A 15,127-nucleotide genomic window follows, 5' to 3' on the forward strand; every position below is an offset into this window, starting at 1 on the left:
CGACCTGGGACGGGCGGGCAGGCGGGAAGGTCCCTGCGGAACGGCCACCAGCCGGTGGGAGGCCTATATAATAACGGGACACTTTATATACTCCGGGGTCAGGCGAGTACCGCGGAGATCAGATTAACGGATGCAAGAAAAGAAATGCTTGGCGTGTTGGCAGACTACCTACCTACCAGTACATGGTGAGACACTCAGGCCAAACAAAAACAGGGCCCGTTGTTATGCCAAAGCACATCAATTCAGGAACACCCCCCCTCCCACCGTTAGATAGCAAGAAGCAGCAGCTGGGAGTACTGCTACGTTAACTCCAGACAGCGTTGTAAACGGCTCATGCATGGGTAGATGGAGGCCTTTTTCCTGCTGTAAACAGATGCTAAGTAGCTTATTGGCAGTGGTAGTGGTAAAGAAAAACAGCACTATTCTGTTTTTTTGTTTCTTTCTTTTTTTTTCTCTCGCCACCTGAGCCGAACCATCTCGCTAACAATCATCGCTCTTATCACCGGCTATTATTGCATCACGTAGCCAGGGCCAGGGTGACTGTGCGTGCGGAATCCCTCACAGCATAGCATCGCGTAGCGTGTCGGCCTACCCCGCCCGTTACGCCTCGGGGTAACTACCGGTAAATGTGGAAGAGGGAGGGGGGGGGGGGAGGTGCGGGGTTAAGCATCGTCAACCGTCAAAGGTGTCAGTGGCCTCTGTAGCTTGTTTCAACGGCTTTGTGGATCTGACCGAAGCTACTTCAACGTCAAAGCCCGTTTGGCGTGAGCCTAACGCAAAAGGAACGAAAGACGACAGATAGATAGGAAGGCTATGAAATCAGTAGACGTTGTCGCCCGCCCTCCAAGCCGTCCTGCCGAGGACAACAACAAGTCACATAAAATACACAAAATTGCCCCCTGCCAGTTCCGAATCCCCTGAGTTATCCCAAATACATATCCTCCCCCCAATCGCGCCTGGTGCCGCCCTGTTTACCGAACCCATGTGTACAATTGAGTCGCCTCAGCCCATTTTCTCGTGTGTCCTTGAGGTATCCCTCCCAAGCCCACTTGTTTGTACCGGGAAGAAACGCGTGAGCTCGTCCAACGAGCATTATGCCTTCGTTTCATGCTCGAACCTAGCATCGTACCATCAGTCATTGGAAAGTCCTGTGTAGTCAGGTTCCACTCGCCGTCGCAGCGCGCGCCGCGCCAGAGGACGAGGCGAACAGGGAGGTGCGGTCCCCGTTCCCTGGCGCCTAGCCAAGAGACGGACTACCCTCCCTGCTCCGCGACTCGAAGCTCTCTACCATCCTGAGAACCCTCGTCTTCGGTCGCGACACGCTCACGACCTCGGCTGTGCGCAGCGTCAGCGATGGCCGTGGCTCCGCCGAGTCCTCCCTGCTGGGCAGCGGGTGTTGGTGGCCCGTGCCGTCGTCTCTCGGCGGCGGGAGGTGGACCAACCGCCGCCCGCGCACGGGCGATCCATCCCCGGGCGACTCCGGCCTCCGGTGCTGCCTCGGCGGCGGCGGCGGCGGCTCGTCATCGTTGTCGTCGGCTGGTGCCTTGCCTTTGCCCTTGTCCCTGTACTCCTCCTTCAGCGCCCTCTTCTCGAGGTCCGCGTTTGACTCGTCCAGCCCGTCCATCTCGTCCTTATCTGGGTCCACGAGGATGACCTCCTCTTCTCTCTCCACCTCGGCGTTAACAACCCGCAGCCTCTCCTTGGGCACGGTGAACATGACCTGCACAAGCCGCTGCTCAATCGCCTTCTCAATGTCCCACTCGTCGAGGGACTTCTGGTCGACGTCCCAGTCGTGCCGGCCCTGCTTTCTGCGTAGGAGTTCGGCGCCGCCGATCCCCGAGAGTCCGATCAGGCGCGGCTCGTAGTCCGAGCTGACCTGGTCCAGCGACAGGCGTCGCGGGCTCTCCTGGTTGCTCGAGTCCGACGAGTCGTTGACGTTGCTGCTAAAGACCCGCCTCAGGCTGCCCAGCCAGCCGAGCGACCTCCGCGGCTTGTGCTTGCTGGGGCTGCCCGGCATGTGGATAAAGTCCTCGTCGTCGTCGTCGTCCGCGTTCTCGTTGGGTGGACGCTTTCCCTGGAGCAGCAGCGACGGGCCCTCTGCCTGGAGGGCGTTGAATGTGGTCTTGGCAGTCGAGTACGTCTGCCCGCTGCTGCTCGACGACGACGTGTCCAGGCGGGTGTCGGTGATGATGGACAGGTTGTTCGGCCCCGGACTCGCGCGCCGCGTAGACGCCTGGCGCGTCGGCACGCTGATGGCGCTCCGCGCTGACTCGGATACGTTGCTCTCTGTACGCTCGTCGTCGGCCATGGAGCGTGCCGAGCGCATCGACTCGCGGCGCGTGGGAGAGACGCGGCTGTTGCGCCGCGACGGCATGCGCGCGAGGAGGGCTTCGGCGGCGTCAACATCAGACTGCCAGTCCTGCACCTCCGGGTCCCGTCTATGGAAAGCCTCGGGGCTGGGGGTCATGGAGTTGCGATTGCCCGGGTTTAGAATGGGGATGGGGCCCGTCGGGGTCATGAACGGGTCGGCATGCCTCGGCGTGGTCGGCGTTTCAGGCTTCTGATCGCTGTGCCGCGAGGCGCTTGTGTTGTTGCCGTGCTCGGGGTCGTCTTCGTCGGCTTCGTAAATTGGGTGGATGTGTCCCGGTGTACTGAGATTTGCGGCGGGCTGATACGCGCCCCTGGCCGCACGGGGGATTGGTTTACGTGGGATGAGGAGGCCGGGTGGTTGGTATGTACCCTGCCCTCCCGGATTCTGACCCGACCTCAGCGACTCGTACCCGAGTGACCTGTCAATCGAATCATAAGGATCGGGACCTCCCGTGTACCAAGCGTGACCTGTCCAGGGGAACATGGGGCCGTCGTCGCGCTCCGACATGTCGTCATCCGGGTGCAGGAAGCGCGACGCATCTTGCGCCAGGGATCGCACCGTCTCGTCTCTAGCTTTCTTCCTCTTTCGCAGGTGTCTCTTGTAACAGAAATAAACGATGAAGGCGCCGACCACAGCAGCGAGGCCTACGCCCAAGCCCACGCCAAGCCCGATATTCTTGATCATGTTGTTCCCATCAGAGCTGTCACCGGATTCATCCGAAGAGCTGTCATGATTGGGGTTGGAATAGCTCGAGATCCAAGACATGGAAGTTAAGTTGAAAAACCTCAGACCCGTCCCGCTCGCTTGTCTCTTCGCTTTGGAACCGGAAGTCGTGGTTTCGTACCCTCCATAAACCATCATAACGTTCCCGGGTAATATCGCCGCTCCGTGGCCGTAGATCCCGCCGTCTGGCTGCTGCGAAGGGATCGACCACGTCCAGTCGCCGTACGTATCGCCCATCTTCAACAGGGCCAGCTGCGGCGATGCAGGCTGTGACACACTGCCGACCCAGCCGCCCAGGACGATGATATAAGTGCCGTCCTCGCTCAGGACCGCCGTGTGGCCCGACCGGCTATCCACGTCGACCGCGCCCCCGCGCTTCTCCAATTCCTTGACGGCGAGCTCGGTGCTGCCGACGCTCGAGGACCCGACGTTGGCGAAGCTCCACGACTCCTCAGGTAGACTCCAGATGGCGGCGGAGCTCATGTTGATGAAGGCCTGCTGAGTGTGGCCGCCCAGCAGGACGAAGCGCGCCTGTTGCGTAACGACGCCGGACCGGTTCGAAATCGAGGGGCTGAGCGGCGTGAAGGAGAAGCCCGCCTCGGGGAACGCGGGGCCTTTTCCGGAGACGAACTCGGCCGTGTATGCGGGCAGCCTCGAGCCCGAGCGGGTCACCCTGAGCATTGACTTGGTGTACGTCGCATCGGCCTGCCACGCGGATTCGTTCGTCGTCGTGGTGAGACACATGCCGCCGTACGAGTAGAGCACGGGCTCAGACAGGGTCGGCGCAAGGGTCAGCGAGAAGCTGATGCCGGCGCCGAGGGCGTATGGCCCGGCATCCGAGTCCGCGTTGCTCGGTAATGTTGCTTCGGCCCTGTTCCACGACCCGGGACTGGCGTCAGCCCCGGACTCGGGTGGTGTGTAAGCCCAGACGTCGTAGCCGTGGCTAGAGGCGCAGTCCCCCGCCTGAACCACGACGGAGCCGTCGTCGGCCATGGTGGGGAGGAAGGCCGTTGTGTCGGATGCGCCGTCGAGGAAGGGCAGGCTCGTCGAGATGGTCTGGAGGCTCGCGGCGCCGGAGACCGTCGCGGAGATGTTCACGGCCAGAAGCTCAACACTGCTGGCGCGCGGGTGAAAGATGTAAGCGAGGCCGTCATTGCCGCCGCTGTCGTTGACGGGCGAGCCCGGCAGGGAGGAGGAGAGCAAGACGGTGGTCGGGACGTAGGGGAATGTCTGTTGGGAGGAGGCGAGGGGGGCGAAGAGCAACGCATAGGCGGCGGCGAGGGCGGTGATCTTGGTGTTGCGGGTAGCCGCCGGTGTCTCTGTCCCGGAGGCCCACCAGCGGGCCGTTGCGGCCATGATGATCTGTAGACGCTGTCGTCGTTGGAGAGCTAGGTCCGTCCACCCCCAGTCTCTTGTGTGTGTGTGTGCGCGTGTGTGTGTAATCGTATGCGCCGATCGATGGAGCGGTGGTCAATTCATTGTCTTGGCCCTCCCTTCTGACTTACGCCAGTGTCGCGATGCGATGTGGAAGGCACGGAGGTCTGGGAAGTGAGAATGGCTTTTTGACAAGTGGGCACTCTCTTTCCCGTATTTCGACCCCTTCTAATTTCTTCTCCCTTCTGTCTCTTGCTCTCGTTCTCGCTTTCCCTTGGACTAGCTGGGTGCAAGAACGGGCCTCGGGGATGGGTTTGGCGACAAGTGATAATCTGGAAGAGAAAGTAAAAGCACAGGGCATGCGGATAAGAGGAGGCCAGAGCAGACGTCTGGGTTGTGATGGAGAAAGGGACCCCGGACAATACGATGGATTGATCTGATGGACAAATGGAGGGGTTGGGCGGGTTGCTTGCAAGGTAGTATCTGCAGGTGCTCGAGCAGGTTGGGGATGTCAACAAATCGAACTATTGACGTGCAGGGGGGCAACGGGATGGGGGGCAGCGTCTACCGGTCGTTCGGTGGGAGGGGAAAAGAAGTGTGGGGGGGTTTTTTTTTTCTTTTTTTAAAAAAAAGGATAAAATAAGAAAAAAAGAACGGAAAAGAAAAGAAGGAAACAGGCGCAGTAGGGATATGGAGAAAATCATGGTATGCTGTGGTCTGCTACCGGGCCTCTAACTCCAAAGTCTTCAAAGGGAGGGAGGAAAGCTAGTGTAGAACAGAAGCTTCCCTGCGCCCACGGCTTAGCAGCAACGCGTAGCAGCAAGACCAACAGCCAATGGGGGAGGGTGGCTGTCGAATGGCATCATGCCTGGGCCAGTGCTGTTCGAGAACTTGTTCTAGCACTCGATACCTGGCCGAGTCGGATAACTGGCAGCAGAGCAGGGCTGTTGTCCTGGGGAGGACCGGCGCATCTGACAAGCATGATCACCGTGGCAACGCCTAGCTACCTAGTCTGCTAGTGTACAGGGAAGGCCCTCGGCTAGCAGCGCCGGGCATACAGTCACGTGTAAAAGTCTGGGCTCACCTTACAGTATACACACTATTCCTAATCCGTGCTAGATCGACTTGTACCCCTGATGCCCGCCCTTTGTTGCAGCTGTTGAAGCGCGTAACCTTGCGTTAATTAATTGCTCTGTTCTGTGTTTCTATCTGTTATGTCGCGTCGCCATCTCCAATCGGGCCCTTCCAAGGGGCAAATGCACGGATCATTATTTTCCCTTCATTTACGTGGGGCAGCAAGCAAGCGGGTGTAAGTATCCCATCCCGCCCCGTGTGTTAGAGCCGACGGGAGTTCGAGTCTGAGTCTGGCATCACATGTCCAACCATCAAGAACAACCAACGTATTCCCAGTCGTTTCACTCCTTCTAGGGTCTCTCAAGCGCCTTACATAGTACGCCCATCGTCAACTTGTACTGCCCAATCAACCCGCGCCCCATCTGCCCATCTCCGCCAACCTACAGCTCTTGTTCCACCATAATCACATCGCCCTTCGGTCGGCTGAGAACCACGTAGTCAATGTCACCACCAGATTCACCCCTCAGTCCATGACATCCGCAGATGGGCCTCCCGCCGATGCCTGTCTATTCCTGCCCGCCACCTCCTCTATCGCCGGCGGTCGCAAAGGCGCAGGGAACAGCGTATGATACATGGCCGGCACCTTCTTCAGGCCCTCGGCCACACCAGCCTCCAGAGCATCCAGCGCCTCCGTCTGCTCCTTGAGTCTCGTCTCGAGGAAGGCCACCGCCTTTTCCAGTCGCCGCGGGCCGTCCGCCGACTCCGACGTCCCGTAGTACATCTCGAACTGGGCGTTGGTCATTTGCTCCTTGTGCAGCGACGTCGCCAGCGTTGTGTTCTGCTCTTTCATCGTCTGCGTGAGCGCCTCCAGCCGGTGGTTCTGGATGCCCACCCGCGTCGCCTCGTCCAGCTGGTCCTTGAACTTGCTCTCCCACTCCGACACCCGCGCCGGCCACGCCGGCGCCACCACCGTGACCACCCTTGGCGTCACCTCGAGCTTGCGCGTCTGCCGCACCGCCGGGTGCACACCGTGCGCCGGCAGGATGAAGATGCTGCTCCGCCCTTTGCCCTGCAGCCGGTAGAAGCGTGTCTTGACGTCGTAGAAGACGAGCCCCCGCGCGTAGAGATCCCCGCCCCGCCGCTCCTCCCACATGCGCTCGCCGTACGTCCCGTTGGCCGCCCAGATGGCCCTCTTGTGCTCGATCTGCGCCTCCTCCCGGTCCAGCGCCCGGCTCAGGTGGTCGAAGACTTCGTCGCCCGCGTTGGCGAGAACCCACCTGTCCTGCGGGAAGGCGAGCTCGCGCCCGGATGTCGCGTCCGGGCCCGTCTTGGACACCATCTGCATCGGCACGACGGCCTCGCCCGCCATGACGTCGAGCGCGTTGGCGTAGCTCAGCTCGAGCTCGTGCACCCGGGCCACGAGGTGTTGATTAAACAGCAGCCACTGGCCCAACAGGCTGTTGCGTACCGCCCTCATCTCTTCGGCGTCGGTATCCGCGTCGGTGGGGAGGAGTGACATGAGGCCTCCCGTAGCGCTGTACTCGTGATCCAGTATCTCCAGACACTCGTTTGCGTGGAGCGCCAAAGCGCCGTGGGAGGCGTACGGGCGCGGTTTTGTCCTCTTCTCCTTGTTGTTCGCAAATGATTGCAAAGGGCAGTGGTGGACAACACCCTGAGTGTCGGACTGGTGCTGGATCTGGTTCATGAGGTCGGTGAGCGGCTTGTGGTGCCACTCGTCGTCGTTCTGGTACGTGTGGCTCAGGTCGTTGAGCCAGTCGAAAGCCTCGTTGTCTCTGAACGTCTTTCTGGTCCGGCCGCGGGGGTTGTTTCCGTTGTCCATTTCGCCATACCGGGTCGTGGGTGCCAACTTGCCAATGAGAACGGTCAGTGCCTGCGCGTGTTGTTTGAGAGCAAGCAGCGTTGGAGCGTGGCCATGTGTCGAGAGGTAGCCGCAGTTAACATGCCGCAGGAGATGCATGTCGCCAGAGCTACCGCTGCCGTCAGGATGGACGATTTCCTCGGTGAAACGAGACTGGTAAGCACCGGCATACGAAGTCCTGTCGATGTGGCCAAGGGTAGGCTCCCGGCTCGAGGAGGTCTGCGAAGACATGGTAACAGTTACGAGTGCCGCAATGCTCTAGAGGAAGATCGGGTCCGAGAGTGGAAACGTGGTTTACAAAATGCTAGTAGGGAAAGCCATCTGGTTGCCAGAAAGGAAAGCCATCAAATTAGTAGCCTTGGGTTTATTACCGCGGCTGGTTATACGCACGGCAAGCGACTCTTCGATCGTGTATGCGTGCTGCCGCGATATTTGACAAAGTAGCTGGTGCAATGTTTTCAGCAATGGATGCTGTAACGCAAAAGCGAACAAAGACTGCGTAACGGCAGGGATTACGAGGCTTTTATTCATTTACAGCAACAATAGAAGTGGCCGCCTTGGGCCGTTGAATCGCATGGTACGACCGTCGGAGTGTTGAAAGACACTAAATAATGGAACATGACAATGCCTAGGCTCTGTCACAATCGAGGTCATCACGAGCCATTGCGCAACCAAGTCACTCCCCTTTCGTCATTCGCGAGAGCTCCAATGATCGAGGCAGAAAATCAATCAGATAGGGGAATGCTGCAAGCAAGACACACTTCTTCTGGCCGCCACCCAGACAGAACGCCAAGCCGGCCCATCACCTAAGAGGATGAATGGACCCGTGAAGCAGAGCCCCGAATGTGTCAAATTGATGAGAATGGGCAGGCCAAATTTACGCCTGTTGGCAATTGTGCGCTGTTCTGCTAAGCAGATCACATGCCTGCCGCCGCTGTGTGAGCAGAGCGAAGTGATCGGAAGAATGCATCCTTGAAGCTGCGCATCCAAATCGAGCGACCAAGAGGGCTGCAAACCGCGATGCCGCGTCGCCTTACCCTCATACAAGATGGCAACCGGCAAAACGTCTTTCCCCCCAGTGTTGGGGGCAAGCGATTGCCGCGCTTGTCGACAGTTGGCCGGTGGTTGCAAAAGTTAACACCGCCGCTGGTGGTTAATCGGGTGTAGTCTCGAGCGGTGCTTTCGATTCATTTTGGAACGGCGTCAATCATTACTCTCTCTATTTGCGACGGAGATGTCCGGAGCTGAGGCGAAGTTGTCCGGGATGATTGAATGAAGAGGGGTCAAGGACGGCATGGGGGCCTAGGCTGTTCCAAACACAGCCTTTCTTTCAGCTGGAGAGGAAGCACTTTGGGGGGGGCAGCATCAGATCAACAATCTGCAAGGTGCAGCAAAGTTAGATGTACAGGCCCAGTATAGACAGACGGGAGCTGCGCAGACGCACATCTTTATGAAAGGACAAGTTTCACTGACCAGACAGCTACTCAACGTTTCGATCAATGATGCAGCCGTGTCATGGGATCGAGAGCGCGGGCGAGGTTTCATGCCAGTTTGCATCTTGGGAGTGTGTTGGCGCGCGCCAGCAAACAACGACAGGGCGTCCAAGGTGGGTAAATCGGCCATGGCCAGATTTAGAGAGCCACGGGCGGCTACTGTGGACCAGCGTCGCACAAATAATGGCAGCGACTCGAGCATTGTCTGACCCTCAAGTAGACGACGGCTTGGTGTGTTTCGCTGGTTCCGGTTCCATGTGTCTGTCGCTCGAGAGGCTCCTGGCTAGACTGGCCGGCCGATGGCGGCGCATTCTTTCATAGTTAGTTGCGACCAAATTCCTTCTTCAGCCGAGCAAGGGTCTGAGGAAAGACGATCTGACGATGGTACAGCGTAAAAATGAAACTAGGCGCCAATAGATACTATGGCATGTACGGATAGGGGATTTGAGATTTTCAGGCAGGGTGGCGCCAAGGCCGAACGCGGTATGGCTCGTTATCAATGGACGCTAGTGTCGTAAGAGCGCGGCGGATGAGCGACGAAGCGTTCCGGAGTCCAGAGTGGGAAATTGGCAGCGTTCATCGACAAGATCGATATTGCGCACAGATGCATGGTCATCCATCATGCCGATTCCAGACGAAAACGGGCGCCCTTGTGCGTGAGTCTCCTTCTGATGGGTGTATTAAAGGCACGCGACAGCGAAGCAACACGCTGGTAAGGCATTCCCGATGACGCGCCATGATGGCTGCCCAGCCGGCCGGTGTCTAGGCTATTCATCTGGGGTCGTCGGCGCGACAAGTGAATCAGAGGCTGTCATGATATCGACGTTTTCGAATCGAAAAGCAAGTGGGTGTTGGCCCTGGCTCATGAGCATAGATTGCGTCAGTGAGCGGACGGATCTTAGTTTGGGTTTGTCATAGTGCCTGCCGGTCTCGGATGATAAGACAAAGCAAGCAGGTTGATGTCACTGGGCTGGTTTGATGCCGTGTGGCTGCCGTTGCTGATAGTGCCGTTCTCCGTGAGGCCGGAAGAAAAAGCTTGGAAGGAAGGTTAAGAGGTTTCGGTGCATGGTGACCGGTGGTGGTCGGGGAGGACACCGAGGCGGTCCCCCCCCTGTGTGAGAAAAGAGTTCTCCAAACCTCAAAGTGGATGATACTCAATGGGTCAGCCCGCAGCCATGGTGCTAAGGTGGACCACCTACGATATTTTCAATCCAAGTTCCTGGGGGTGTGTCGGCAACCCTGCCACAACTGCGACGAGGCCTGCAGCGGGAGGGCCAGAGACCGGTTTTTGAGTAGTGAAAAACCTGGAACGTCAACCCAGCGGCTTCTGTCTGCCGGGACGACTGCAACTCTGCCAGCGGGCGGGTGGCAGGGCTGGCGGGACCGCGCACGGTGTTCCCGGTAAGAAACAACGTTGATTCCTGGCAGAGGCGGCTGGGGAATTTCGATTTGTGAGAGATTGAGTGAAGTCGGTGTGGAGGTGTGAGTGAAGCCAAGCAACCGGCGGGTGTATGGTGCGCACCAAGAGATGGAGAAACAAACTTTGGCGCTCGAGAAGTGATGTGCAAAGGGGCAGGTCCAGACGGGAGGGAGCCAAGACCCGTGACGAATAGGGAAAGAAAGGCCTACCTACCTACTTACTGTACACTAGTTCCCGCAAACTCTGTGTCGAGGAGACCGAGGAGAGATGCTGCCCAAGAAGGACAAACAAGATACCTAGCAAAAGGCAATCACCACTCAGTCGGCACTGCCCATCTCAGGCAGCGTTAGAACGAGAAGGTGGGTTCCAGTTGCAGAAACAGCGGCCAATCATTGGCACAGTACTCCGTACTATGTACCGTATCCGTACATTGTATGCAGCTTTCAGCAGCCCCACTCACCCTCGACCCCCCCTCGTCGATGCTCAATGGTCCCACCCGCTGGCCAGTGCGCCGCCCAAGTAGAAACCACACATCTGCACCTTGACTTGGCGCTATGCATGGATGCGTCATAATGTATCCGTACCTACTTCCTTCCTTCTCGCCCAGACAAGCAGCATTATTCGTTCCTATCACGGATGAAAGGTTACCGGTTAGACGAGAAAAAGCAGGTGTGGGATCAACTTCTTCAACAAAGTGCCCAACATCAAGAACTTTGCTCCCAGCAGCAAACCTAGACAAGACTGTGGAATAACTGCACGATCGGGAGCGTGCGTAGGACATGTTTTGAATGGTCCTGAGAAACCAAGACACATGCTAACTTCCTATAGGCCACGCAGATCCAGGGCCCTGAACGTGCTGTGTATCCGTACGAATAGAATACCGGTAGGTAGATGCTGGCGGTGGCCTCCTCTTGTTCCATTTCCTGACCTCGGACCCTCGAAAAATAAGAATAAGGAACAGAAAGGGCCCCTCCTCGATCCAAGGGTCTTCGTCTCATGAATAGAGTCCCCCCTCCCTCACTCTCGTCTCGTCTCCACAGGCTGCACGTACTTCGTCCATTGCATAGGCAGCTACGCAGGAGGTACAGGTATATACGGATACACGTAGGTGGTACCGACAGCTGCCAGAGGCCATTCTGTCACATACCAAGTTAGAGTTCGGCCAGGCGAGAAAGCGGGAGTTGGGAAATGAGACAAATTTAGGTAGTTGAAGTACAGGTAGGTAGGTACCTCAACCAGACAGATGGCGCGGCGCACCTCACTTGGTAGCCTCCTCCCATCATCATCACCATCCATTCACCCTCTTGTCGATACCTGGCATTTTGCCCCAGACATCTCGATCGTGGGAGCAGTAGCACCAACGGGGGCAAGCAGCACAAGCGCCAGCACCGAGGGTTCGAAAACAGAAGGCTAACGCAGACCCTAGCGCCGGCTTGTGGCGTCACTACCTTCCAGCGCGACGGGCAGCCGAGACATTGGGAAACGCGCCCAATCTCCCAATCCTCACGTCACTCACTCACTCACTCCCTTGTTTCTCTTCCCCTCGGCGCATCGAGGCCAAGCCGTTGCATCAAGCACTCGCTTGCACCACTGCCTTGACCTCATTGCTAGTGTCACTGGTCTGATCTCGCCTGGTACATGTCATTCCCCCCCCTCCCCCCCCCCTCCCTTCGCCTGTCAAGTCTTCTTCACCCCCTGCCCCTGTCCCCGTTTGGCCCCCATCATAGGTACATAACCTACCTATATTCTTCGAGATCCTCTTAAAGGTTTTTTTCCCTCCCCTTCTTTTGAAACCCCATCTTTAATACTCATCGAACGACTGGAAGGTCTCCAATTCCTCATTATCGCCGCCGCCATGTCAGGCCTCGAAGATGCACAGAGTGGACAAGACAGAGGTGAGGCTCTCGGCGACAAATCGGGCAGCTCCATCTCTGGCTTGGTCAGCACCCTGGCTGTTTGCGCACCCATCGCCGGTGTTTACCTCGTCATCTTTCTCATCCTTCGTCGGAGCCAACGTCGGTTTTATGCGCCGCGAACCTATCTCGGCAGTTTGCGCGAAAGGTCAGTCCAACCAATAATCCCATTATGCGAAGCTACACCCTATCTCATCGTTCATCCCGTCTCTCATTTCGTCCCCTATATTTCGTCACCGCGTCTGGCCTTATCTTGTCTCATGCAATGCTCAGATGCTGACCACTTCGTAGTGAACGATCCCCGAGTCTGCCCAATGGCCTTTTCAACTGGTTCGGTCACTTCTGGAAGATCCCCGACATTTATGCTCTCAAGCACCAGTCCCTGGATTCTTATCTTTTCCTTCGCTTCCTTCGTATCTGCGCCACCATCTGCTTAGTCGGCCTTGTCATGACATGGCCTATCTTGTTCCCTGTCAATGCCACTGGTGGAGGCAATGCCGGCCAGCTTGACATTCTGTCCTACAGCAACATTGACGTCACGGTTCCGTCCGGCCTTAACCGCTTATACGCCCATGCACTCCTCGGCTGGCTCTTCTACGGTTTTGTCATGTACTTGATCATGCGGGAGTGCATCTACTACATCAACCTGCGCCAGGCCTTCTTGCTTTCGCCAACCTACTCCAAACGCATCTCGTCGCGCACCGTTCTCTTCACTTCTGTCCCCGATGCCTACCTGGATGAGGCCAAGTTCAAGAAGCTCTTCAGCGATTCCATCAAGAGAGTTTGGATCACTGGCGACACTGAGAAGCTGGATGACCTCGTGGAGGAGCGCGACAAGGTTGCTATGAAGCTCGAGAAGGCCCAGGTCAAGCTTATCAAATTGGCCAACGCCGCTCGCCTCAAGGCTGCCAAGAAGGGTGCTTTAGACGACAAGGCCCCGACCGCTCAAGATACCGAGTCCGCTGATGCCTCGGCTCGCTGGATCCCTCAGAAGAAACGCCCGACCCATCGCCTCGGCCCGTTGGGTCTCGTCGGAAAGAAGGTTGACACGATCGAATGGTGTCGCTCTGAACTTCAGCGTTTGATTCCCGCGGTTGAGGCTGCCCAAGCTGAGTACCGTTCCGGGAAGGCCAAGAAGATACCAGCTGTGTTTGCCGAATTTTTCACCCAGTCAGACGCCCAGGCCGCCTTCCAGGTCACCACTCACCACCAGGCTTTGCAGATGACGCCCAAGTACATCGGAATCCAACCTACTGAAGTCATCTGGAAGTCATTGAGGGTGTCCTGGTGGCAAAGAGTTGTTCGCCGGTATGCTGTTGTTGCCTTCATCTCCGCCCTGATCATCTTCTGGGCCGTGCCGGTTACTCTTGTCGGTATTATCTCGCAGGTTTCTTACCTGGAGACGGTTTCCTTCCTCACATGGCTCAAACAGATCCCCGATGTCATCATGGGAGTCGTCTCTGGCCTGCTTCCTAGTGTTGCCCTGGCCGTCCTCATGTCATTGGTGCCCGTCATCATGCGCCTATGCGCCAAGCTCTCAGGCGAGCCCTCTGACTCGCGCGTCGAACTGTTCACCCAGAACGCCTACTTTTGGTTCCAGCTGATCCAGGTCTTTTTGATCACAACTATTTCTGGATCAGCTGTCGCCACCATTCAGGCAGTCGCTCAAAACCCGGGCTCCATTTTCGGCACCTTATCCACGGCGTTGCCCAAGTCTTCCAGCTTTTACATCAGCTATTTCATAGTCCAAGGCATCACCCTTGCGACTGGCGTCCTGACTCAGGTGGTTGCGTTTGCTATTTTCGCGGCGGTGCTGAAGTTCCTCACCAACACGCCCAGAGCTCTGTACCAGAAGTGGTCTACGCTTGCGGCCATCTCTTGGGGAAGTGTTCTCCCCGTGTACACGACCATTGCAGTTATCAGTAAGTCGTCGCGCCCAGCATCCATATCCAAACTCTTCATCCGACTAACATAACCCCAGGCATCAGCTACGCCATCATTGCGCCCTTGATGCTGTTCTTCTCAACTTTGGGCATGGGCTTGTTCTACCTGTCATACCGCTACAACGTGCTCTTCGTCACCGACACCAAGGTCGACACTAGAGGCCTCTTGTACCCTCGCGCCCTCAAGCAACTGTTTTCTGGTGTTTACCTGGCAGAGATCTGTATGATCGGTCTTTTCGCCGTGTCGAAAGCCATTGGCCCTCTTGTTCTCATGATTGTCTTCCTCGTCTTCTCAGTCCTGTTCCACCTCACGTTGAGCAGTGTCCTCGACCCTCTCATGTACACACTCCCCAGAACCTTGCAGGTGGAGGAGGAGTCGTTGAACGCCGACATTGAGGGAATCGACCGCAAGGACTCGGGTAGAGGTGTTTCGGAGGAGCAAAACGCCGACTCAGGCAACTTGTTCAAGAAGGTGCCCAACATCAAGAACTTTGCTCCTGGCGGCGAAGAGAACACTGTGGGGAAGGGAGGTAACATGGTGACTCGGTTCCTCAAGCCTTGGATTTCCGTCGACTACCTCACGCTTCGCCAGCTGGTTCCTCACCACGCCGCTACCATCGACGAGATGTATCCTGGCACCATTCAAGACAACGCCTACTTTCCTCCTTCGGTCTCTAGTCTGCCCCCTCTTCTGTGGATTCCCGAGGACGCTGCTGGAGTATCCAAGTCGGAGATCGCCCAGACGAGCAAGATCATTCCCATCACAGATGAAGGTTGCCAGTTGGACGAGAAGAACAAGCTCGTATGGGATTCGGAGGCTGCCAGACCTCCTATCTGGGATGAGAAGATTTATTACTAAAGCGCGAGATTTCCTCGTCACTTGCGCATCATTGATACCCCTGCGAGTTTAAGCTCTCTCAGTAATGATAATGGGGCA

General features: G+C 57.2%; 3 protein-coding genes across 3 annotated transcripts; 1 reads left to right on the plus strand and 2 right to left on the minus strand.

Moving 5' to 3' along the window:
* Positions 1–1,237: 1,237 nt before the first annotated feature.
* GLRG_06145 (uncharacterized protein) lies at positions 1,238–4,450 on the minus strand (the record flags this gene model as incomplete). Its single annotated transcript, XM_008096830.1, has 1 exon — positions 1,238–4,450. One exon carries the CDS (start codon positions 4,448–4,450, stop codon positions 1,238–1,240), a length of 3,213 nt encoding a protein of 1,070 aa, XP_008095021.1.
* A 1,615-nt stretch (positions 4,451–6,065) lies between these two features.
* Positions 6,066–7,652, minus strand: GLRG_06146 (uncharacterized protein; the record flags this gene model as incomplete). The annotated part of the gene is made up of 1 exon (XM_008096831.1): positions 6,066–7,652. The coding sequence occupies one exon, from the start codon at positions 7,650–7,652 to the stop codon at positions 6,066–6,068; it is 1,587 nt and encodes a 528-aa protein (XP_008095022.1).
* A 4,537-nt stretch (positions 7,653–12,189) lies between these two features.
* Positions 12,190–15,049, plus strand: GLRG_06147 (uncharacterized protein; the record flags this gene model as incomplete). Its single annotated transcript, XM_008096832.1, has 3 exons — positions 12,190–12,395; positions 12,539–14,169; positions 14,229–15,049. 3 exons carry the CDS (start codon positions 12,190–12,192, stop codon positions 15,047–15,049), a joined length of 2,658 nt encoding a protein of 885 aa, XP_008095023.1.
* Between the last annotated feature and the right edge of the window lie 78 nt (positions 15,050–15,127).

Source organism: Colletotrichum graminicola (assembly GCF_000149035.1).
Source record: "Colletotrichum graminicola M1.001 genomic scaffold supercont1.22, whole genome shotgun sequence".
NCBI classification, from domain to species: domain Eukaryota; kingdom Fungi; phylum Ascomycota; class Sordariomycetes; order Glomerellales; family Glomerellaceae; genus Colletotrichum; species Colletotrichum graminicola.